General features: G+C 36.2%; 1 protein-coding gene across 2 annotated transcripts in view; it reads right to left on the bottom strand.

Moving 5' to 3' along the window:
- Positions 1 to 24,638, bottom strand: part of LOC106068203 (innexin unc-9-like) — a 50,406-nt gene that overhangs the window by 13,180 nt on the left and 12,588 nt on the right. Inside the window, exons 2-3 of one of the 2 annotated variants that reach the window (XM_056013763.1) lie at positions 1,931 to 2,076; positions 745 to 911 (exon numbers count right to left, since the gene is read on the bottom strand). In XM_056013763.1, the coding sequence (XP_055869738.1) occupies positions 745 to 911; positions 1,931 to 2,076 (313 nt within the window). Of the gene's footprint in view, positions 1 to 744; positions 912 to 1,930; positions 2,077 to 6,848; positions 11,827 to 24,638 lie in introns of those variants that run through there. The other variant, XM_013227503.2, reaches the window with a different exon arrangement.

The following is a 24,638-nucleotide window of genomic DNA, read 5'->3' as shown; positions in this document are numbered from 1 at the left end:
CAAGAAACAGGTCTCAAGTGCCTATAGGTTGTGAAGTTGCAGGTCAGTATTCCGGTATTCTAATAACAAATGGTCTCAGGTATGTGCACTGGGCCTTCTTTCTGATGGTCTTGATGGTCCCAGGTTTGAACCCTGCCCGCTGCCATCCCCTTTTGTCCAAATCTGAGGAAAGATCTGAAGCTTGTGTAACATTTAACAAACAAACTCTTGGATACTTGTAGAATTCAATTATCTTCTTTTTTTTTTAATGAGCCTCTATTACTTATAAATTAAGATATGCGATTAACATGCAGAGCTTGAATCTAGTGGCTGGAAGACATTTTATTTATTATTTTATGACATACATATACTGCACTTAAAAAGTTATAATTCTTACATTTTATTTTTAGTTACCTTATTAATGTACAGTTTTACCTGGCTATAAAAGGAAGAGCATGGCCTAACATGTCATTTTAGTAACACACATAAACACAATTAATAATGTTGAAATCTAGATTTATCATAGCCATTACTTTAAAAAGAGATACATGATAAATGACGACAGCAGAAATAATAATTACATTTTTTTTTGTATTTTCAGATTTACAGTTACTTATTTATCCCCTGTAACTGACTAGATTGTAGCCTACATTCATTGATATACACAGAACTGTCACTAAGAAAAAGTTTTGGTTATAGGAATGGGAGTTGATTTATTAGATCAAGGAGAGCTTATATTTAGCATGAGAAAAAGATTGGACAAACCCATTGATAGTAGGCTATCTCTTCAGTTCTTCTGACTTGGGGGTCTTTTGGGAAAGGTTTACTGATGTCCACTTTGTATGTATTCTTCAGCCAGCAGAATGTCCGGGCGTAGTCACGCTTGGATGGTGGGAACTCAGCGCAGTCACAGAAACACTCAATGGCATTGCCTGATAGACAAAACAATGTTCTAAGAGTTACATTCAGATAAATTGTTTTAATAAAGTAACAGCTAGCACCACATTAAGTTCACACAAAACCAACAGCTTCACAAGTTTCAAGAAGAAGAATGAGATCTACATGTTCAAAAACCTTATTTAGATTAATATGCAATAATTATTGTAACTCTTTTTTTCTATGTTTTCTTTTTTCTAGCACCTTGAGGCTACATTACAGGGCTATGCAAACATAATGTGCAGTATTATAATTATCATCTTCATAGTATGATATTATAAGGAGGCCCAGTGGCTGAGAGGTAAAGCGCTTGAATTCTAAACTGGGGTTCCTGGGTTCGAATCCTGGTGAAAACTGAGATTTTTAATTTCAGTATCTTTACAACACTTCTGCATCCACCCAACTCTAATGGGTACCTGACATCAGCCCTATAGATCACAAGGTCTGAAAGGGGGAGTTTATTTTATTATATTGTTATAAAATGATCAATACATGGACAAAGTGTTTCTCATTTACTGGTTTTCTTTGTTTAAGAATTTTCCAATGTGGATTTTCCAATAACATTTGACAATTTCATGTCAATAATTTCTCTTTGGTATTAAAAACTTTATTTCAAGACAGAGAAGCTTTATGAAGGATTAATGTCTAAGACTTTTAAATTAAATTATAAGTTAGGATTATTAATATTTAAGATGCTATATTCATCAAAAAGTGTAATGTGGTAGCATGGTAAAAAGCTTGGCTTCCGAATCAAGGAGTGGAGTTTGAAACCTGGTGTAGACTGGAAAATGAGCTTCAGAATCCACCCAAATTTAATTGGTACCTGTCATTGTGCTGGTCACATAAAAACCCTCGTTAACAATCAGCCTTAGAAACATCTTTACATCATTAGGCCCATGGACTTCATGGTATGAAAAGAAAACTTTTACCATTTTTTGTTCACTGAAACATCTGCTTGTAGTATGTACTTATTAAACAATAAGCTGTCTCTTCTAACATTACTGTATCTCCTTACCAACATATTGTTTGCCGCTAACAAAAATTGAGAAAACCACCAAGAGAGTCACAGTGTAGATGTGGTTGAGGCGGTCCACGGCATCATCATCATTGGAAGACTGAAGACGCTGGTAGCGAGCAAACCCTCCAATAATATAGTCAAGTCTAAATGCAGAAAATTGGAAAAATGAACAAAAGAAACATTTTTTGTGATTTAAGCCAACCAATATTTACCGATAATAAAAATATAAAATGGATATTTTAAGTAATAGAAGGATATATTATGACAAGTTGATGTATATTTAAACTGTAAAAAGAAAATTTAAATACTCTTTTAAAACTAAGCTTACATAAGGGAAAGAACCGAACAATGAATGCCAAAGCTCTCAATGATGCAAGATTTTTCTCCCTTTGCTATATAAAACACAATTAGTTAATTAGCAATAATTGATTAATTAATTGGTTAATTATTTTTTTTTATTGATTTATGTGTTGTCATCAACATTGAATAATTGAGAAAAGTTTCAACTTGATCTGAGAATGAGAAGTGGGAGAATTAACGTGTTATAAGATTTGTACCAGACTGAGTGAGTTGATATAAGCTTTGTAAAAAAAAAAAAAAAGTATATATCAATAAAATTAGGTAATTGGCAGCTAGAGAGTATAATCTGTCTTTTGAAGCATCTGCTTTGTTTCACTGCAGTAAGAAACTAGATCATTTAGTGAACTATTAATGACATTATAATCGTGACTTGTAAGTTAAAGACAAACCTTTAAATATTGCAGATATTTACATCCCAGCCAAAAGACTAAAGAAAATTGCCAGGGAAATGATAGTTGGTAGGATTTGAACTGGGACCATTATGACCACAGTCAGAAATGCACATCCTAGGCCTACATCTATTATAAAGTAAGGGACAATATTGTAAAATACTTAAAGAGCAATAATATCTATGTCATTTGGATAGCTGCCTAGCAGTGTGGCATGTGCTGAAGATTGTTCTTTTGATGGTCTGGGTTTGAACTTTGATTCTTGATCTCAATCATCCTTCAGAAGTTTGGGCTATGCTGCATTGAAATCATTATCATTTCTGAAGGAACTTCTGACACCTACAGGTCCAACTTAGTTGTAGCACTGCACTGAAAAAAAACTATATAGATCTAGATAAGAATACCGAAAACTTAGATTTTGATTTATTATGTTATTAATTTCTACTTAGTCTTACTTGTAACTAGATTATATCTATATAAAAAAAAAATTTTCATTTATGGTTGAATTAATTATGAAAAAGTTTCAGTAAGTTTGTAGACTAAAAATTTCTGATAGATCTACACTGTCTCTTTATTTAGTTATATTTCTGACAAAACGTTTAATTATCCTACGTAGACGTAGATTTAGATTATGCATTATCATTATGGTAGTAGAGTTAGAGTATACAGACTGTTGTTTTTATACAATCAGAACGACATTATATTACTAACTGTAGTTATTGGTTTTATATTCTAAACTAATGTAAACATCAATACCTTTTTAGTATTTACATTTCAAAAATACTTACCCAAAGGACTAACTTGAGTTATTGTATGTAAAACATCGTCATCAAATATCAGTAAGCCAGTTTCAACTTTTTAGTTTTTGTAGAAAATTGAAACAAATCGAGAGAGAATAAAAATGAAAATAAAAAAATAGAAAACAGTAACGTTAACTCAAAATATCCAGTTTGTTTATGCAGTTGTGTCCCTTGCACTGTGTCCTATCTCTACGTAGGCCTATATGTTGGAAATCCTATCTAATCGTACAAACGTTCTTTTAAGAGTTAACAGTTATTGTAGCGACAAGTTGAGTGTCTATAATGTTGATAGTCGGTCGTTGGACTGTAGCACTAGATTGCTATTACAACTTAACCGATGTAAACTTATTCTATTTTCAATAGATAAGCTATAAACTTTTATTTCATTACAATAATATATATATACACAGATTCTCAACTTAAGATGAGATCTAAATATAGGCCTAATAATAATATGAAATTATATTCTATACAAAACCACACTGCAGAAACACGCCTTTACTCTCCGGCGTCAATTTCTTCAACTGTGGGCTTCGCTTCAACTCACAGCCTAGGGACTTATTAACATAGATGAAGACAGACATGGTTTCATCATTGTCCACCTTGTTACAAATTGTGTTTGTTATTGTAATGGTAGGGCTAAATTGATAGTTTTACTCTACCATGGCTTGCACGAGATAGTGAGATTCTGGTCAACTGGTCCAAGTGAATGTGTGTAGGGGTATATGAGTGGTGTGATTTTGAGTTAGTTAGTGACTGGACTCTGAGAGAGTGAGATGGCAGAGACTATAGTTGGAGTTAGTCGAGAGTTGTGAGTGTAAGAAAGGGGGTGTATTTTTTTCCTATCAACGATAGTCCAGGTTGGACGATGTCTTGTGTAGATATTTCATATGCATATAGTTAACTAACGTTTAAACTATAGGCCTACTTCTGAGTTGTGTCTCTTTGAAGATGTTACTGCTCCGCTACTAGACGTTAAGATGTTCCTGTCGTCACAAGACTGAACTAAGGCTTGAAGTCATTTCCCAATAATCCCCCCCCCCCAGACAACGACCTTCACAAACAGCCAGGGCAACTCCATGTATGTAGGTGGTTTGTGACGCACCCGCCCAAACCAATACTCCCTACCCTTATCATTACACTATAACATATTATTATTATTATAGCTTTTATATAGCGCTACTTTCATGCTTAAAGCATGCTCAGAGCGCTTTTGGTCCAATCTCATTTGTGGACCAGTGGGGGGGAGGGGATATCTAATATGCCTTTAGGCGCTCAGTAAACACAACTCTGCCCGAGTCGGGTGTCGAACCTCGGGCCCCCTTCTAGGTAGCCAAGCCAAGCCAAGTTCAAGCTCACTCTCGACCACGCTTCCCACATAGAGTATTTAAAAAAAAACAACAAAAAAAAACAAAACAAACGTATTAGCGATAACTGACTTCATATTGTCAAAGTTGGACACGGAACACTGAGGCTGAAAGAAGAATTCAAGCCTTTGAGAGTCAAAATGCTACAGCCAACTGCTGGGTATCAGTCACCAGGAAAAGAAGACAAATGACTTTACACATTTACAAGTCAACACTCTGGCTGGCACTGTTGTGAAGAGTTTTAAAGATGAGCTAGTTCAGTCATATTGAGTGAGACATGACTCACTGCCAAAAGTCATCATTTCAAGGTAGCAGTGGAAGGAGCACGAGCAAAAGGATTATCCGAAGAACTAGCTGGAAGAAAAAAAAAGGACCGGCCTCACTCTTCATGTCCTGTTACGAAAAGCTGCTGACCGGAAAAAAGTTGAGGGAACTGTCCGAGCATCCCTAGGACCAAAGTGACGAGCAGACGAGATGGGACGTATGAAATACGAGAGTTTTTTTTTATCAATGGCATATTCATTAGTTTACATTTTGATGTTAGCTAAGTGAAGTGCTCACACTTTATTGCTGCTTTGATTTTCAACCTTCTGTCTTGAAAACATTTTAACAAAATAGTTTTAATTGTTGTTCAAGGATAATAACAAGTCTGATAGTTGTATTAAACAGGGAATAAGCAATTAGCCGCCGTGGAACTACTGGTAGGTCTAATAACTTGTCGGGTGTTTTTATGCGACAGTGGAATAGTTTATTATTTGCATTTTTTTTTAGGGGAGCCTAAACAGACTGTTTTTATAATTTATTACAGATTTTTATGAAAGAAATTAGTTTCCTTCTTTTCTTTTAGATTTATAGAAATTTCATTTTTATGTTGTTTTTATTTTGATTATGGTATTGTATTACTGTGGGTTTTATTTGAAGACCGCATCACAAACCAAGAGATTAGAGACAGGATTACTGCAGCGATGGGACCCCGTGATGACCTGCTAACTATCGTAAAAATAAACGCAAGCTTAAAATCTATGGCCATATTACAAGGTCTTCAGGGTTCGCAAAGACCTTCCTTCAGGGAACAGTGCCAGGAAGAAGAGGCAGACAGAGAAAGCGATGGGAGGACAACATAAAAGAATGGACGGGCCTGTCATCGAAAGAGGTTCTAAACAAGGCAAAAGGCGGAGGAATGAAGAAAGACAAGTCTTGCTTGGTGCCCCAACAGACTAAGGAATAGGGAAAGGCTTTTATTTTAAAAAATATATACATTTGTATTGTTACTGGCAGTTTATTTTAAAAATCGAGGCAAACTTACAGTTTCTGATAATTTTATTACTGTGGGCGGGAAGAGGGGGTGTTGTTTTTCTATAAATTTAAAGATTTAAAAAAAATGTTCGTTTACCGGATTTTTTTTTTTTTTTTTTACTGTTAATCAACATTAGCGATAGCGTCAAGCTTTAGTTCTACTGATACAATGTAAGGCTTTTTGAATGGAAACCAGGTATCTCACCTATTTAGTTGACCAATCATTCTCGGTAAGGTAGCCTATAGATAAACGAAACATTACCAGATAGCAATAAACCAACAGTAGCGTGGTGCATGGCGAGTTTCATTTCTGATTTAAAAAAAAAGAGCTACTTTTAGATGCAATAGTGTAGGCGTACGTTAAACTGTTTTGAAAGAGAAAAAAGGAGGATTCAACCTAGGAAAAAAACAAGATTGGGCATTGTACAGTTATTTGTTATACCTTTGACCTAGAATGCCAAGCACATTTTACATTTTTTATTGAATTTAAGCAAATAGCCGATCGATTTTTTCCAACTTCAACCTTCAACCCCTAACATAATTAGCCAACTAATTACAACAAGCTGTCACTTGTACACCACCCACGTGAGGTAGATGCACCAGCAAGTGATAACAGGTCCAACCAATGGGTCATCCCACACTGTCTATCTTGATAACCTTGGGCCAGCAGTGATAAGCAAGAGATACATCAACACCACACACACACAGTAAATAAATCAGTTTATTTGGTTTGTCTTCAAGTGTTCAAAGTCTCAAACAGCTACATGATCAAATGTACATTGAATAATTCTTCTGATTTCTTTACATATTTCACATTCAATAATAAAACATAAGCAATAGGTTCACAAGGCTAACTGAATCAAGAAACCATACAAATCTTATGGGTGCACATATAAGATATATTAAGAATACAATGTATATGTGGTACTGAGATAGTTCATTATGAGTAAAGTTCATTTGAAGTAAATTTGTTATAAAAAAAAAAAACAACATTTAAATATACAACAACTTAAGGCATACATTTTGTTTGGAAGTTATCAGAATTAACAAGAAGTTTTAACATGTAAACATCATTTCGTATTTGCATAGGTTAATTTCAATGCTGATGTAACAAGACAAGAGCTGAACAAATTGGAATAGAACAGGTCTAGTTGCAGGTGAATATAAAAACATTGGCTACACTTTTAGGCAACAACAGGTTTTAGGATCAAGCTTAAGGCAACACTACAACTCACAACCAAACAAAAGGCAACACTGAGTCTCACTAACCTAGATAAAGGCAACACTGAGTCTCACTACCTTGATAAAGGCAACACTGAGTCTCACTACCTAGATAAAGGCAACACTGATTCTCACTATATAAAGCCAACAGTCTCACTAGCTAGATAAAGGTAACATTGAGTGTCACTAGAAAAGCCAAAACAGTCTCACTAGCTAGATAAAGGCAATGCTGATTCTCACTAGATAAAGCCAACAGTCTCACTAGCTAAAGTAAACATTGAGTCTCACTAGAAAAAGCCAACAGTCTCACTAGCTAGATAAAGGCAACACTGAGTCTCACTAGCTAGATAAAGGCAACACTGATTCTCACTAGGTAAAGCCAACAGTCTCACTAGCTAGATAAAGGTAACATTGAGTCTCACTAGATAAAGCCAACAGTCTCACTAGCTAGATAAAGGTAACACTGAGTCTCACTACCTAGATAAAGGCAGCACTGGATCTGGCTATCTGCCAAAGGTTACATTGACAAAGCTATCTTTAGTGTTAAATTTGTATCCTCTTCATGTCCGTTTGCAGCCATATCAAAGGGAGCTAACAATTTAAACTACAGCTGCAAACAAGTTAATTAATCCCCTTCGACTGTACTGACTACATGTTCATAAGCATGCTGCAATTAAGTTACTGTTAAAACCCTATTTAGCTGATATCATTTTTAAAACATCAACACACAATGGAAAGAAAACAGAAGACAATTAACCAAGTGTGTTTCGTGGGGGACTTAAAGGCTAGAAACTAGCACACAGGATCAACAAACAGGAATTCATTGTATTTCTTACACATCTTATCATTTGGTTAACAAATGTACTCTAATACTTCAACTTCAATAAATGCACACTTAACACATGAAAAAATAGTTTTAAAAATGAACATGAAAATATGTCAATATTGCATATAAAAATGACATTAGTGTCATATATATATTATATATATATATAGTTTTAAAACAAAATCAAACTACATGGGGAATAACTTTGCAATCAAGTCTTATAGAAATATTTTAAGCTAGGAAGCAAGTAGAAAAAAAGTAACGTTCCCATTTCTAGTATAGAGTGCTTAATCCAGATTGTTTATGATGACCGATGTTCTAATGAGAATATTTGACGTGTCAAACATAGGTCAGTCTAATTTATAGTCATTGGTTATTTTATTTTGTTGCTGAAGATTCTTAAATAGCGGCAAGTGAAAGGTTTAAAATAGAAACGTAAGATCATAAGGGAGCTTTGTCGACGTTAACCTCGCAAGTTGGAGTCTGTTTAAGTGTACATGTGACTTCAGGACAGGTAGGGTATAGGCCCTTTCCAATAAAATAGACAAGCATCAATAAATCATTTATAAAAAAATTCAGAACTTTAACATTATCTTGGAAAACAAAGGTGCTGAGCTTAAATAATAAAATAATCAAACTGGAGGTCAATGAAGCCATTAAAAAAGATTTCAATCTCTTTGATGTTTTCTTGTACAGGTCTATGTAGGAATGCCTTGCTTTGCACACGAGATAAAACATCAGAAATGGTCACAACCCAAGTATAGCCGAAAATAAAAGTTTTGAGTTCAGTTTAAGAAAGACGTGACTCTTACCATCTACTAATAAAAGGATTTTGTGCATTATGACACTGATACAATCCCCCATATATGATTAAGAAGCCTGAAGAGAGATAAATGTCTAATCAAATTTTAACAATCCATAGTGGTGCCCTTAAACTAAAGGACAGTCAAAGCATATCTGCCCATATTTTAGTTTGTGCTTAAGAACTAACACATTCAACCCAATAGGTGAGTAATAAAGAATTATAATGCAATACTAAATCAAGTCCTACCAGACTGTAAAAAAACAAGTGCCCACAGTTGGATCCCTGGTGAATTTCTGGATATTTTAATTGGCTAATTGAGAACATTCTGACAGTAAACCACTGACCAAAGAAAATAACTCAAGAAGCATTTAGTTCTGGATGTGTTAAAATATATATTTATATTCTCAGAAGAAATCAGGTGCCTTTAACTCTTTCTCTCCTAACAGACGATACCAACGTTGATTCCACCAGAATGTGGTAAATAAGAGAAAGAGTTAAATAAAAAAAAAAAAGGGACAGCTTCCCTATCAACACATGTGCATAACATACAGTTGTGCTCAAACATTGGAAGACAAGGATTTAGTGTTCCCCCAAAACAGGGAGGAAAGGGAATGAGTTCAACAATGACATTACATGGTGAACAAATAGTATTTAAAAACATAGTAAAGGCAATGTAAATTTTAAAAATGAAACTAGGCTAAAATATTTCTACACTAACAGCAGGTCATGAGAGACAACTTGGAAACTGCTTCAAACAAGAGAATGTAATGCTGTTTAAAAATGTAATGTTGTTCTTATACTTTAGCTAGGTTAATAATGCCCAGAGCTAAATCCTAGAAACAAAAAAAGGTTGCTGGCAGTAAATGAAGGACATTTATAAATACTAATAATAATACAATGCCTAAGTTCAAAATATAAATTTCGTCTAATGCCACCGACTAATAATAAAAATAAAAATTACAAAAATACCAATTAATGCCACAAAGTTTGGATTGGTAGTACTATTTACTGAAGATTAGGGTTACTAAATGGAAATAAAATTTGTAATTTTCTTTTAGAGTATGGTAAGCAGATAACATGACCAATTAGAAGATGAGAAGATCATATAGCTGGAATTATGTAAAACTTTCTGCAATTATTTACATAAAACATATATATTTATGTTTATAATGATATGTTTAAGCTCACCTTCACATTCAATTCCTAAATCTCATATATGAATTTTAAAAATTTAAATCATAAAAATTTTATTTGAAGACTTTATAGACAGGTTTAAAAGAAACAATTATTGTTATTAGCAATTACTTTTTTGATTCAACCCTCTAGAATGTGACTTGCACACAATTTAAACATATATTTGTAAAAACGTATATATACATATCTATAACTCTACACATTCTCAATGAAAAACTATTATATTACATGATACCCTTTAAGGTTTTAGCTCACAGGAGCATATACAGCCCCCTGAGGCTCAACAAGCCATGGGCAGTGCATTCAAACAAAACAGAAGGAATGATTTGATTTCTCTGGTTCCTTTCTTCAGTAGCTCCAATAACCAAGTGTTTTCCCTCGCCTGTGACTTGAGCGTACAAACGCTGAAGGACAACTCAACATTATGCCTGTGAATCTGTGAATTTGCTCATCTCATCTTCCTGTTGCTTCTTCACTCCTGGCTTATTCTTGAACGTGCTCCACAGCTTCAGAACAATGTCTGACAGCAGGATGTCACTGGTGTTTCTGGCAATCAAACGAAGGATGAAGACGCCATCGTCGCGCAGATACTGGTCCGCAAACTTACGCAGCAGCATCTTGTCCTCCTCGCCTTTGATCTGGTCCAGAAGCTTCAAGTATTTCTTGATGTAAGAGGCCCTGTTAGAGCGGAAGAGAGCCCGCCAGATCCAGAACAGGAAATTGCCAGCAGTGCAGATGGCAACAAAGACAAACCAGAACCAGATGAAGATGAATATCTTCTCGTTGAACAGATTGATGGGAAGCACACACTGGACTGTGTGGGGCTGGACGTTCTGCAGTTGCCGAATTTCAAAATCGCACATGGTGATCTTGGGGAATCTAGGTGAGTCTGGCCAGGTGTGGTCCGAAGCTAGGCCGCCAATGACCTCGAATCCATACATGTTATACCAGCTTCCCATGAAGGCGTTGAGTAAAAAGAACTGGGTCACCACGTTGACAACATAAAGGAGCTTAATAAAGATGTACAGACCAGTCAGGTAGGTTCCGTCTCTCTTGGCACACAAGAAGCAGAAGAACTTGGACAGCTTCTGCCTCATCCGAACCACAATGTTGAAGCGGTACTGCCGGTGGGCGTCCAGCCAGCGGTCCACGTAGATAGCAATGTGGTTGACTGTCTCATCTCTCTTGTCCTGGCCCCCTATCTGGACGGCGGATGTCATGTCTACGATCTTGTTGATGTTGATGCCTGAGCCCCCATTGAACATCCTCCACAGCAAAGCTGGGAACTTGAACAAGAATGCCATAAAGAGCAATATGATGGGCACCCACTGGTAATAGGTGATCTCCTCTGATGTTCTATCATGCTTGGAGCTTGGGATCTGTTCATCGATTGGAATGTAGTACGTGTTCTTGATCCAGCAGTAGGACTTCGTGTACGAAACATAGGACCCGGTGAAATAAGCTGGACACCAGCACTCGATTGGGTTGCCGGCATACTGGCAAGTGCTGATGAAAACAGTGAAGATGGCTAAAAGAATGACTGTGTATAAGTGGTTCAATCGATCTACCCAATCATCATCATTGTTGGATGTTAGCTTGGAGTACGAAGTCCAGCCACCGAGAATGGCCGAAACACTGAAAAGAAACAAAAAATAAATCTGTGATTCTCTCTATAAATAATCACTGGATTAAAATTGACTACAATAAAATACATATAACAATTAATTACAACAAAACAATAAAACAAACACCATATATTAAAACATTACCTGGGTTAAAAGACATGTCTCTTTCTGTATCAAGTGAAAATCCATTTATATAATAGCAATGGCTTAAAAGTTATCAAATACAGAAACATAGTAGAGAAGAGACTTCCTCAAAGTAACCAAATGAGCAGGTGACATAACCAAACTAACCTCTGACAAAAAAATAATTTACCTCTGGCATAACAAACTATCATCTGACAAAAAAAACACTATCATCTGACATAACAAAACTAGCAAAGATCTGACATGACCAAACTTACATCTCTGACAAAGCAAACTAACCTCTAACAAAAAACTACAAACTAGAAAAACCAATCTAACCTCTGACATTAAGCAAATAATATCGGGCAAAACCAACTATCATCTGACATAACCAAGCTAATCAACGACATATCATCTTAAGGCAAATAAAAAATTTCTCAGACCTTTACGTTTTAAGATCACCTCCAAAACATATTGTTATCTACTTAGTGATGCTGGTAACCATGAGCTAATAGATGTGTATTCATTTTCCCTAGCACTGTGAACAAATCGCTTAGAATTACTCTCAGCGACCTTAGCGCCCAAGTAGAAGACAAGAGTTGGGATTTGTTTAGACCTGAGGAGTTCACCCATCTAGTGTTACTTCATGCGCATGGTGGCCACATGGCTTTACAGGAACTACTTTGTAAGAAGGCCGTCTATTATAACGTAAGGCCCTAAATAATACAGGGGGGAAGACACATTAACAAAGTAATTGCCAGAAACATCTTCAAGAGGTGACGACCCGAACCAAAGCCACAGAGCTGCACCATGTCATTAGGTAAACTCATTTATTTCTACTGTGAACTGGTTACAAGAGGGAAAGACAGAAGGAAGAGATCGCATGACAAGGGCTGGTACTTTTAGTGAAGAAATGTTCAGAACTAAAGTGACGGGTGTGTACAATGATGAGCAATACAACGTACAGAAACAATTCTTGAAGGGAAATAACTACTCTCATTTTTTAGAACACATATTGAGTCTACTTTTTTTTTAAGGCAGTGAGGATCGACAAGTCATGGAAGTAGAAACAGCCCATTTTATATTATTTTCCCACTGACATAAATTATTTGTACACAACTTTTAGGTGCCCAAAAAGTCAATAGTGCATCCGGGCAACTGTTGACAGCCCTGGTTAAGAAAAGTTCCCCTAAAGTCAGGGTTTATGCCACACCATTAGGCCTATAACAAAAGATAAGGTAAGTATTTCATGTGTGTATTCAATATATTCCAAGCCAATACTCTAAGTTCTATCAATCACAGGTGTCAAAGGTGAAAAGCTTTAAGCTTTTGGCATCTCGTCCACTAAACAAAAGCATGTATCGTGTGTAGCCAACTAGATATAGATCTTATTTCGGGCAGACATTCACCAAAAAAAAAAAAAATGTTTACAATAGTATTGATTTCCAGTACCTCCTGAGTATCATATTGGGGAAGTGAAGCAAACAATAGAAAGTTTGTACCGTGAGAACTAGACTAGAGCAACATGTGGTTTGTAAGTCCCCCAAATAGATCGTACAGGTAGCATCTCTACATCAGTTAATAACTGAATAGAACAGAGCTGCTTGCCAGCAAGCAGTCAATGGACTTTTAAAAGCGTGACAACATAAAACTGAAGCATTATGTATAATAATAATGTCTATAGGTTCTAATTAATAAACATTTATCAAATGAGAATGTCTACAATTACAAGGGTAATAGGCCAAAATAATTATGCTATTGTCCTTAATTCAAATACTTTGAACATTGTAAATGAATATCGATTAAGAAGACGAAGACATGCGCAATATTTTATTTTATCAAAGTGATTTTAAAACTTATTGATGTGGTCTTCAGACGATTTAGATCAATCTTGGTCCCTGAAAACAATGCGCCTTAATTACGATCAAAATCAAACTGGGAAAAAAAAACGGAAAAGATACATTCTGTTGGAAAAACAGACCTCCCCAAATTTTTTATGGCGTGTTAACTTCACAGGAAATATCACGAGATCAAATTGAGTTAGCTACGTGTTTCCTAGACCCAAATACATTGACTTTCCAGCACGATAGTCTCAGGTTAATCGCGTCAATCTCTATGTCATCGGGCAATCGACAAGTCACGATTACAAAAATGGTGCCAATATCAGTTATCGATTAAAAATTGGCACGAGTTCATCAGCTCCGAGACCATCCGGTGGCTGAGTGGTTAAGCGCTTGGCTTCTGAGTTTGAGGTCCTGGGGTCGAATCTCGGTGAAGACTGGGATTTTGAATTTTTGGGATTTTTAGGGCGCCCCTGAGTCCACCTAACTCTAATGGGTACCTGGCTTTAGTTGAGGAAAGTAAAGACGGTTGGTCGTTGTGCTGGCCACATGGCACCCTGTTCGTTAACCGTTGGCCAAAATAACATGACCTTAACATCATCTGCCCTATAGATCGCATGGTCTGAAAAGGGAAATTTACTTCTTTAATGAAATGAGGCTAGAGTTCCTTCAAGCGTTTAAGAAATCTCAGATACTCAAAAACCTTAATGTTGAAAGTATCCTATAAGTATAAGACACTGAATTATTAAAAGTCATCTGAATTTAAAGGCGCACACGTATATCCAGGAATAAGAGCGTTTAAAGTCTGCATCTTTGTGGATATGAGCTAGTGTTTCTTCGTCGCCTGACGCGGCATGATCTCCAGTGGTAAATGGAGTTATCATGAGATTCAGCAACATTCCTGAACTGTTTGTGTCTAACTGACGAAGAAATCAGTATTTTGACTGCATCTTTTAGCAGAGGATTTCAGCATGTTTTTTTTTCTCCCTAAATTTTTTTCTCTGCCTTTTCATTACGATTTATATTTGGTTACATGTTTAACTGTTTAAATAGTAATTGTGGTTTATCAATGACTTAGTAGATGAGAAATCCCGGGATCTTGCGACGAACCGATCAATCCAATTATATAATGCACATTAGAGAGGACAATCTATCACTGGGTCAATTTTTAGTAACAATGGGTCTACAGACTGGTGTAAACATTACATCATAACACGAGGGAATTATTCCTAGTTTTCAGTTCAGGGTCCCGTTTTAGATTCACACAAGTATGTTCACACTAGTTCGACTTTTATAGGTCTTGGGCTGTTAGTTAATCTCTTAGTGTGTGTATAAAGTGTGTTAAGAGGATTATTACAGAAGTACAGTAAACTGCTATAAGCGAATCCATTATATCGCATTATGTGGCTTTAATACACTGTCAAGTATATAAAAGTATGTAAAGGTCTTTATCAACGGTAAGGTGAGACCAATCAAGTTTACGGGACTTAATGACATTTAATGTGGCCCATTCGGAGGCCCCACCGCCAATTTTAGGCAACGGCCCACAGGGCTTTTGCCAAGTTGCCCTTATAGCCAGTCCGCCCCTGACTCGTACCATTCCAAATAACATTATCCTTTCAAAAGGTCAAGACAACTAAGAGCTACTATCTACAGTTACATTTATCCAACGATAATTAACGCTCATGTTTTATCATCTTTCTAATACAGATCTAGACTATGTGCAATCAAAAACAAAAACTACCAAAAACTTCATGGACTCCATTAAAAAAACTACTTCCCAGTATAGGATCTAAATTTACAAAACCTTTCTGACATAGATCTATGAGTGACATAGACAATCATTCAAAAAAAAAAAAAGTCAGTATTGACTTTGTTATTTTTTTTATAACTTCTGGGCCTTGTCTGTAGATTTCTGTGGCTACTGTGGGGTAAAATTGGTTCATTGTATAGAAATGCAGGTAGATCTTTGTGGTAACATGTCTGTGACAACCAAAATCAATAACATTAAAATTTGACTTCATTGTGACACTATGACTGGTCGTCAACAAAGAAAACTGAAAGACTCACTGTTCTGCATTATTTTAATTAGAGAAGACATCAACATTCAGTTGTGCTACAGAAATCTCATTTATCATTTTTGCACCATGCAGAGATTTACTACGTAATTTTTGCACGATGCAGAGATTTTCTATGTCATTTTTGCACGATGCAGAGATTTTCTATGTCATTTTTGCACGATGCAGAGATTTTCTATGTCATTTTTGCACGATGCAGACAGTTTCTATTTCTATGTCATTTTTGCACCATGCAGAGATTTCTAATGTCATTTTTGCACGATGCAGAGATTTTCTATGTCATTTTTGCACGATGCAGAGATTTTCTATGTCATTATTGCACCATGCAGAGATTTTCTATGTCATTTTTGCACCATGCAGAGATTTTCTATGTCACATTTTTGCACCATGCAGAGATTTTCTATGTCATTTTTGCACCATGCAAAGTTCTTCTCTATACGTTAATGAGCCATACAGAATTCTACTGTCCTTTTTTGGCACCATTCAGATTTCTCTGCCCTTTCCTCCCAAATGCTCGATATGGACAGCCATTGAATTTGTTCGGCATGCGGCAGCTGTCTACAAGCTCATGCATCCGAAAAAGATTTTTACGGGCCTTCATTGGCTTTAACATAGCCAGATCATGCGAGACGTCTTTCATTTGGTACGGCAAAGGATTCATTTTGGCTAGAGACAATATATTTTGATTCGTGACTTCGATCATTCTAAGTCCCGAAAGCACCTGAGATAATACCAAAGATGGCATTAAAGGTTATAATCTTGACTTGTATTTGTTAATTAGGCCTAGTTGCTACCGAAGAGTGCCCTGAGTAAGCAGGTCTAATAGACTTAGTTGATTTATAGTCGGTAAAAGATCTAGATCTATACGATAATAAAACTCAGCCAAGACAGGCTATAAATTTGATTGTCAGCACAGCATGGGGGCAGTCTTACAAGGTAGTTCTATAAGCAATCTTTTCAGAGTTAGGGCATGCCAATCACGTACAGTCCAGGTAGGAACAAGTAAATCTTTACTGTTGAGACATCAATACCATCAGTAGTCAATTAAAACAAAAAAATAATCAGAAACCGAAGACGTTGTTTTAAACCGTTGAATAGAATTATATTATCAGAATGTTATGTATTTAACACTAACTATGAACTATAGATCCACATTTCGTTAACGAACAATTTATACTCGGTTTCATATCTCTTAATACTTACTATATACCAAGTTCTTCTGTATTGATTTAGCTGGGAGTGCTAGACTTTCAACATCTGCTATTTACTTTTGCCTTATGTATGTGAATGTTTGTCTCATTTTATTTTAGTGACCCCTGAACCCCACCACTTTACATAAGGATACACTACTGCAGAAAGGACCTTGGCATTTGCATGGGTGTATTGACTTGAAATACAGTGCACGTAGTCCAGTACGTTTGTTGTGTTTTGATGGTAGCAGGGCAGCGTGCACACACACACACACACACCCACCACACCTTTTTTAAAAACTTTTATTTCCTTGAGATACATAAATATATTGTAGACAAAGGAAATAAACAACAAATAAAAGAAACAGTCAGGAAAAAAAACGTGATAGTGTCACCTTGACTTTCAAACTTTTGGAGGACACACACTTAGCACCGTCCTGTGTCGCCCTGACATCGGCAATAACCAGTACATACTAGCAATGCAAACTTTAAGTCAGTTTTAAAAAAAAAAACAACAAGGCCACTAAAGTCTAAAAAAACCAAAAAGCTGAAGGCAGTTGGTGATCTAACTGTATCAACACAATGTTTGAATTCATGCGCTGCTGGGTCAATGCAAATGATGAACCACAAATATGGATCGTAAGCGGAAAACAAAGAACGAAATTCTTGTGCGCTTTTAAAACAGAAAACGGGGGGAAGGGCAGAACAACCAAATGAAATTCACAGACTCCAAGATTACATCAGAAGGCAATGTGTCATGAAGACATTTCATCCTCACCCCCCCCCCCCCGGCGATACAATGAACTGCCTTCATGTGGTTATTAAACAAATTCAGAAGATAAAACTCAAGTGTGGTGATGTGAGGTGTAGATTCAAAGCTTAAAGGGAAATTCTAAAAATAATGCGCACAAACTCTCTACCGGTGTGTTTTGGGGGTAATGGCAGTTTTGTTATTTATCTGTCGATCAATGATTAACATACAGTACAGCTGCGATCTGATAAATTACAGATTTTTTTAAAGGGGAAAAGGAAAGGGGCTAGCGTCTAGTAAGTCTTTCTCTTGTCCGATAAAACAGTGCGATCAAACAAGCGAGGAAAGAACATTGCCCTTTTCTACGTGGTGGTTTATTTTAATCCTACAAAGGAGACAAGATTAAAAGCTTTCGTTTCGCCCCGCCCGGCATTGAGACGGTGTGATGTCACAGAACTAATTTAGTAATTACCCCACTAAATTGCATTAAGCCTGCGTGTGAAACAAACTCTGTGGTAAAGACATCGCATAAGATATTGACGTCTAGGAGGCTGAAAACTAGAAATTAAGAGAGAGAGAGAGAGAGAGAGGACAAGACAGTGCACATGGGAAGGGGGAAGCTATCAAGTCACTATGAATGAGGAACATTAATGAGATAAAGGTTACAAGGAATGCAACAGGTGATGTAGATCTGTAAATGATATAGATATACCATAATATTTCTACTAAGCGTACAGGTAGCCGACTTAAAAATACATTTAATTCACTTTTTAGCTCAGCCAAAACCGAATGTGTACTGTAAAATGTTACATATAAAATATTTGGTCATCATAATATGAGATTATAGTGACACCAATCTCATTGCGTATTAATGAAGAAATCAGCAGCAGGCGCCTTGGCTGGCTTAGTCACGTTCATAGAATGCCACGAGGTCGATTTTCACAAGACATTCTGTACGGTGATCTAATAGAAGGCAGGAGAACCGCTGGTCGTCCACTTCTAAGGTATACTGGTGTATGCTAACGCGACATGAAGCTCTTCAAAATTGACACATGGAGAGCGAGCATAATGGAAGGGTCCTGAATTGCAGATGCCATACACAACAGTATTAGAAATAAGGGAGAAAGTACAACGGCGCCTGGTTGTCCAACCTGTGACCGCAGCTGAGTATCAAGGATTGGCCTCTTTAGTCACACTGTTCACACAAGAAGTTGCAAAAGGAAGAGAACAACTCTCGAGACACAGATTGTACACGTCTGACACTGGACTAGTGGACCAATGTTCTAGGTTTCGGACAGCGGTGGAAATCATTTTTGTTTTGTTTCATCAAGCGATCACTGAACAGTCCATTCAGCTCGGGTGCTAAAAAGATCTAAGTTTGACTGGTACTTTGCGACATTCTTGCAATCTGTTGACTACAGAGCAACTGTCTTTTTCTCTTTTCAGTGACCACTGAAGAGCACTGTCTTTTTCTCGTTTCAATCTCTATGTCTCATGATCCATTTATCTTTTTACAAGATCGTTAATCGTACAACAAGTGACAGCATGTTTCAAAATACGACTATTCTACTGTGTGGTATTTGTTTTTTTAATCTTTGGTAATGTTATGACAATCATGGTACGACAACCTATTTGACCACTGTACACAATGTCAAACTACTTCGCTACAAGATAAATGGCAACCTCTACGTGGGGAATAAATATGTACTGGTCTCCAAAACATGTGATTTGAGCTCACGCAAAGATAAAAGGGGAAGTAATCAAAAAGATTTTAGTTTATCTGCCTTGCCCTAAATTCTTTTTGTCCTTCTAGGTCACTAGGTCGATATAAACTATATAAATTGATAAAGTTTACAAAACAATTTCTCTTTTTAAAATGTCAAAAATGTAGACATTCCACAATGAAAAAAAGATTAATTTCCCAAAGTAAAAAAAAAAAAAAGAGATTAAACATCTTGAAAAAAAAATTCTCTACATACTGTACAATTATCAGAGACAATAATTTCATAATTTTAATACAGTGAACAAGTACATTGAGGCTAACAATAGCATTATTTGTACCTTATAACAACTGAATAAAACATGAACAAATTCACTCCAATATTTACGTAATATAAACATTCATCTACTTCAGTTACATTCTAGAAGGTCTTAACCGTAGATATGTAATACAATATGTAATGACTTCGTGCTCAGCATCTAACAAAAAGATACCCATCAATGTTACTAAGTTAAAGCTTTACTATTCCGATCAACTTTTAACCAGCACAAGCAGTATAGAGGCCAAGCCCTAGGTACAGTGCATAGCGGGGCCGTTCTAGTGTTCAGGAACATACTTTGAAGATTCTCAGTACACGACTAATATCTAATGATTGCGTTTAACGAAAAGTGTTTTAATTGGCACACATGGGAATCGTATACACCTAATCACAAGAAGAATCTTCCCCTACCGCAAGCCTGAGGTGCCGGTAATCTAGCTGTACACTACAGGACAGAAACAGATCGATGCATATGCACCTCTACCTCATCGTGAGCGGTAAAACGTCGGCGCCAAAAAGGTGAGCCGCTGTACGGAGATGGTGGTGCATGTCTTGGGAGAACTCCCATCAGCAGTGGTGCAACAGGTTAGGGAAGTAGTGTTGATAAACTTGGTAACTTAAGTAATCAGACCCGTTACAAACATGCGCACCACATCTACCACACTAGTCAACATGCCATCTTTTAGAGCTACGTCGGTGATAATATTGTCTTTCACGGGAAAAAAAAATTATAATCAAGATCACCGATTGGTAGAAATAATTTAGGAAGCAGCAAATTTATTTGCATTTTACATTTTGGAAGCCCAGTAACTTTGGTTGTAAATATCAAAAGATGTGTAAAAACAAGATGTAAAGTGAAGTTATAAAAGAGACAAGTCAATGTATAATTATATATATAGGTACTGTTTGTTTGTTGCTTTTGTTTATTGTAAACAGTAAACAAGTTATTTTTATATAATTATACAATTTGTCACCTGAATCGTCATCACAAATTGCATGCAGCATCCCTTACAAACAAAACAAACTAAAAAAAAAAACATAATGAGGCAGGAATAAATTATTATTTATAGTTAATACACTTTACAACCACGATCGAAAAGTATAAGAAACTAAAAGAAACACTGAAGGAAACACGATAGTTAAGTCACTGGCCGTTAGTTATCCATTGTTTTCCCCACGAGTTTCTTATACAAATGTAATTAGTTTATGTTTTAATTGCGCTTCATGTCTTAAGGACACATTTGCCCAAAGTGAGCCAGTAAATAACTTATTTCGTTGTATTCACAGTTTTTTGTTTGTCCTCATACATCTATGTGTTCTTAAACCTTAATGGCAGCCTTCACGCAGAGCCCAAACACACACTACCATTGCATACATGCACTTTACTTTGTGACAAAAAAAAAAGTAATAAAGATTTAATCAAGCCAGGACAAAGCTAACACTGACTTAACAATCAACACAGGCAGGTCGGTAGAATAGCGTCCCCTACGCTGGAAAAAGGTGAGACAGAAGGTCACCCTGAAATCACCACAGCACATTTTTAATTACAACAACCAAAAGTATTTTGGGAAGTTTATCTAGAAAAGAAAAAAAGAAACCGTTTCTTTATCCTGTCCGCCATTTTGGTCCACATGACATTTAACTCTGGATGTTCGAGCTGAAAGGTCCAAGTAGAGAACTGCGATAATCTGGCTGTAATAGCGGCATGTTACCAAATGTCACTTTCTAACTGCACCGGCTAACGAGCATCACGTGCACCCAGTGTAAGCTGATTTTGATGACGTCAATTTTGTTGTACAGAATAAAATGGAAGGAGATTGACCTTTCATGCATTATTATAGATAGTTGATATATATTGGAGAAGTTAAATTAACCAACTCTTCATTAGCGTTCACATATAACATTCCTTCAATTTGACTTAGGTCTTAGGTAATTTTTCAACAAGATTTGATTTATTTTTTTTGATAGTTCTAGTTTTGATTATTTCTCAATTCCCAGTGTTTCTGCATTGAACTGTTTCTTTTTGGCAAAGTGTCTAGTTTCTGATTTTCCTCGTTTCAAATATTTTTAGATATATACATTTAAAGTTCACTATTCCAAAATGAAACGGGTTTAATCGTTTTTTTTTTTAGCTATTCAGCCCATTTAATATGACAATGGAGGAGACAAAATTTTTAAACAGGAAATGTGTCTCAAATAGATCAGATAACTACGCGATCAGCTCGATATAAGAAACACCAATGGATTGTGATTAATTTCAGCTTAAGAACATTCCCCCAGAAAAATAGTTCGGGTCTGCTCTGCCACTGCCTATGCTGAGCTACCAGTAGACGTCGGCTGTGTGCCTCCTCTACAGAGGCGAGAAATCAGAAAACTAGGATCTCGATTACTTTCCTAGTGTCGAGTAGCAAGTCAGATGCAAGCTATAGACCAGTGGTTCCCAAACATTTCACTTAACGGAACATTTCGCACATTCTGAGTATTTAGTGTAACCTTTTGCTTATTTCTTTAGAGAGATTTATTCACGTGGTGGCCTACTATTTAATAATAATTAATCCAGCGGTTCGTGGAACACCTATTCAAGCCTCGCGGAGCAGAGTTTGGGAAACACTGATATAGACGATGCTTTGTCTGTGTAAAGGATTATCATCAGATTGTCACGATTGTAAAAAATGAAGAAATGAGACTTCCTCTATAATCTTGACCAAAGATCAAATGTTGAAACAGCGTTTATCTATTTAAATTCGGTTTGAAATATTTTCTAGAAAACTACCACAAGCCTACGAGTGCGTACATTAATTTTTCCCGTGAAAAGAAAATGATAAGTAAGATAGATAAAAAGTGGGTGAAAATATAGATATTGGTACATTAATTACATTAGCCTAAGGCCAGCAGTGAAGAATTCATTGGCTTTTTTTTCCTGTTATCATGGAAAGAAAGATAAACATTTTTTCAAGACAACACACCAATGTCTGTGTCTGGAATTCCCAGACTGTTATATTCTTTAAATGCAATAAACTAGAAAACAATTTAAGGTGAACCTAGTTCTCTTCTGGGTTGACTAAGTTTTTATATTCTACATCACAATCCTTAAGACTATTCCACTACAGTGCATGTATCCCTTTTTCAACAATAGAAGTCTATTTTATAAAGTGGTATCTATAAGTCACCAGATAGTAAAAGTGTTGTACAGAAGGCAATATATATTATTATCTTGAATTAATCATGTAATCAATTTACTAGAAGCAGGCTAACATTAATTAATTGTGGGTTTTAAAAAAGTTTAATTAATTGCGTTTGCTTAGAGCAAATTTTATGCTTATAGCATGATCAGTGCCTTATGGACCAATCAGTGGACCAGTTGTGGGGGGAAAATGGGAGGGGGGTGTTCTGGGAGAAAGTTTGCGTGCTGCCTTTTCAAAAGTTGCTCGAGCCTCAACGATGGAAGGCCGACGTGTTAGCCACTGAGCTACTCAAGTACTTGAAAATATATTTATAGTCAAAAAAACAAAGCCTATAGTTTCCCATTTTTTAGCGAAAGATCTTAGGCTTAGATTAGTAACATTTCCTATCCACAACAAATTTAATTAATTACGACTAACTGATTAACTAAGGGTTTTTTTAATATATTTTTTCATGTGTTGTCATTACAGTGAATACTTGTGCAAAGCTTCAACTTAATCTGAGAATGGGAAGTGGGAGAAGTAAAAGGTTACAAGATTCTACCCAGACAGACAAACAGACAGAGTAAAGCGATATATGCATGTAAAAGAAAAATTTTAGGAAATGTATACATTTATAAAACAAAATATTTTAACAAATCAAAATTTCTTTTCTTTTTTTTTTTTTTCAGATTTAAGATTACAAAAAAAAAATGTCCAAAAAGTAGTTAATCATGAATATTTTCTCGTACTTTTGTGAACAAGAGAAATAGAGAGAGAGACACTTGTCTAAATTGAAAGCCAATATTTCATCAACTCATTCAGGCGACATTTCCGGTACTGGAAGCAGAACTTGGCTGTCATTCTTTGACCTCTCCTCCTGGGGCCAAGTGGCGGATCATAAAACTATAACTCTTCACGACACAGCCAAACAAGCGAGATTCCAACAGTAGATACATTTATACTAATACAAGACAATAAAAACATAATTTAAAAATCAATTATATGACAGAGACCCAAACTTGAAGCCTAATTAATAGGCAGGCCAATGAGAAAAGGTGAACTTGAAAAAAAAAGGTTAAGACTTCTATTACATGAGCCCACACTTACTAATGGTAAGTTGGTGCAATACCAAGACCTGTACAGAGCCACAAGACATGATGTCATGTTTATGGGGGTCATTAAGATTACTTCAGGTATCCAGTTCGAGAGGTTCCACTTCTGCCTGGTGTATTCTGATTAATGGGGAGGGGGAACATTGAAAAGGGGGGAGAGTGGCTCTGAATAAAGACAGAAACTCAAAAGAACCACACCAGGTAACTAAGTAAATCAGTGACATCCCATCATGCTTGTGAAAACAATGTCTGCGCGTGCACAGAAACAAGGGGTGTGTGTGTTTGTAGATGGATGTGAATAGCGGACAGACAGGACAATATTACTTAATTAAATTAGGTAATAATTCTTTAATTATTTTATGTTTAGAGTTTAGTGAAAAACAAGTTATTTTCGAGGTCAAAAGTCAAGTGATACAAAGTTCGGTCCCTTGGTCATTTTTCTAACAGATGACAGCTACATCTCCTTCTGGACCCAGACGCAATGTAAAATTAAATGCATCAAGCAAACAAACAAATAACAGTTG

Source organism: Biomphalaria glabrata, chromosome 16 (assembly GCF_947242115.1).
Source record: "Biomphalaria glabrata chromosome 16, xgBioGlab47.1, whole genome shotgun sequence".
NCBI lineage: Eukaryota > Metazoa > Mollusca > Gastropoda > Planorbidae > Biomphalaria > Biomphalaria glabrata.
This window is presented reverse-complemented; position numbering and strand designations above follow the sequence as displayed.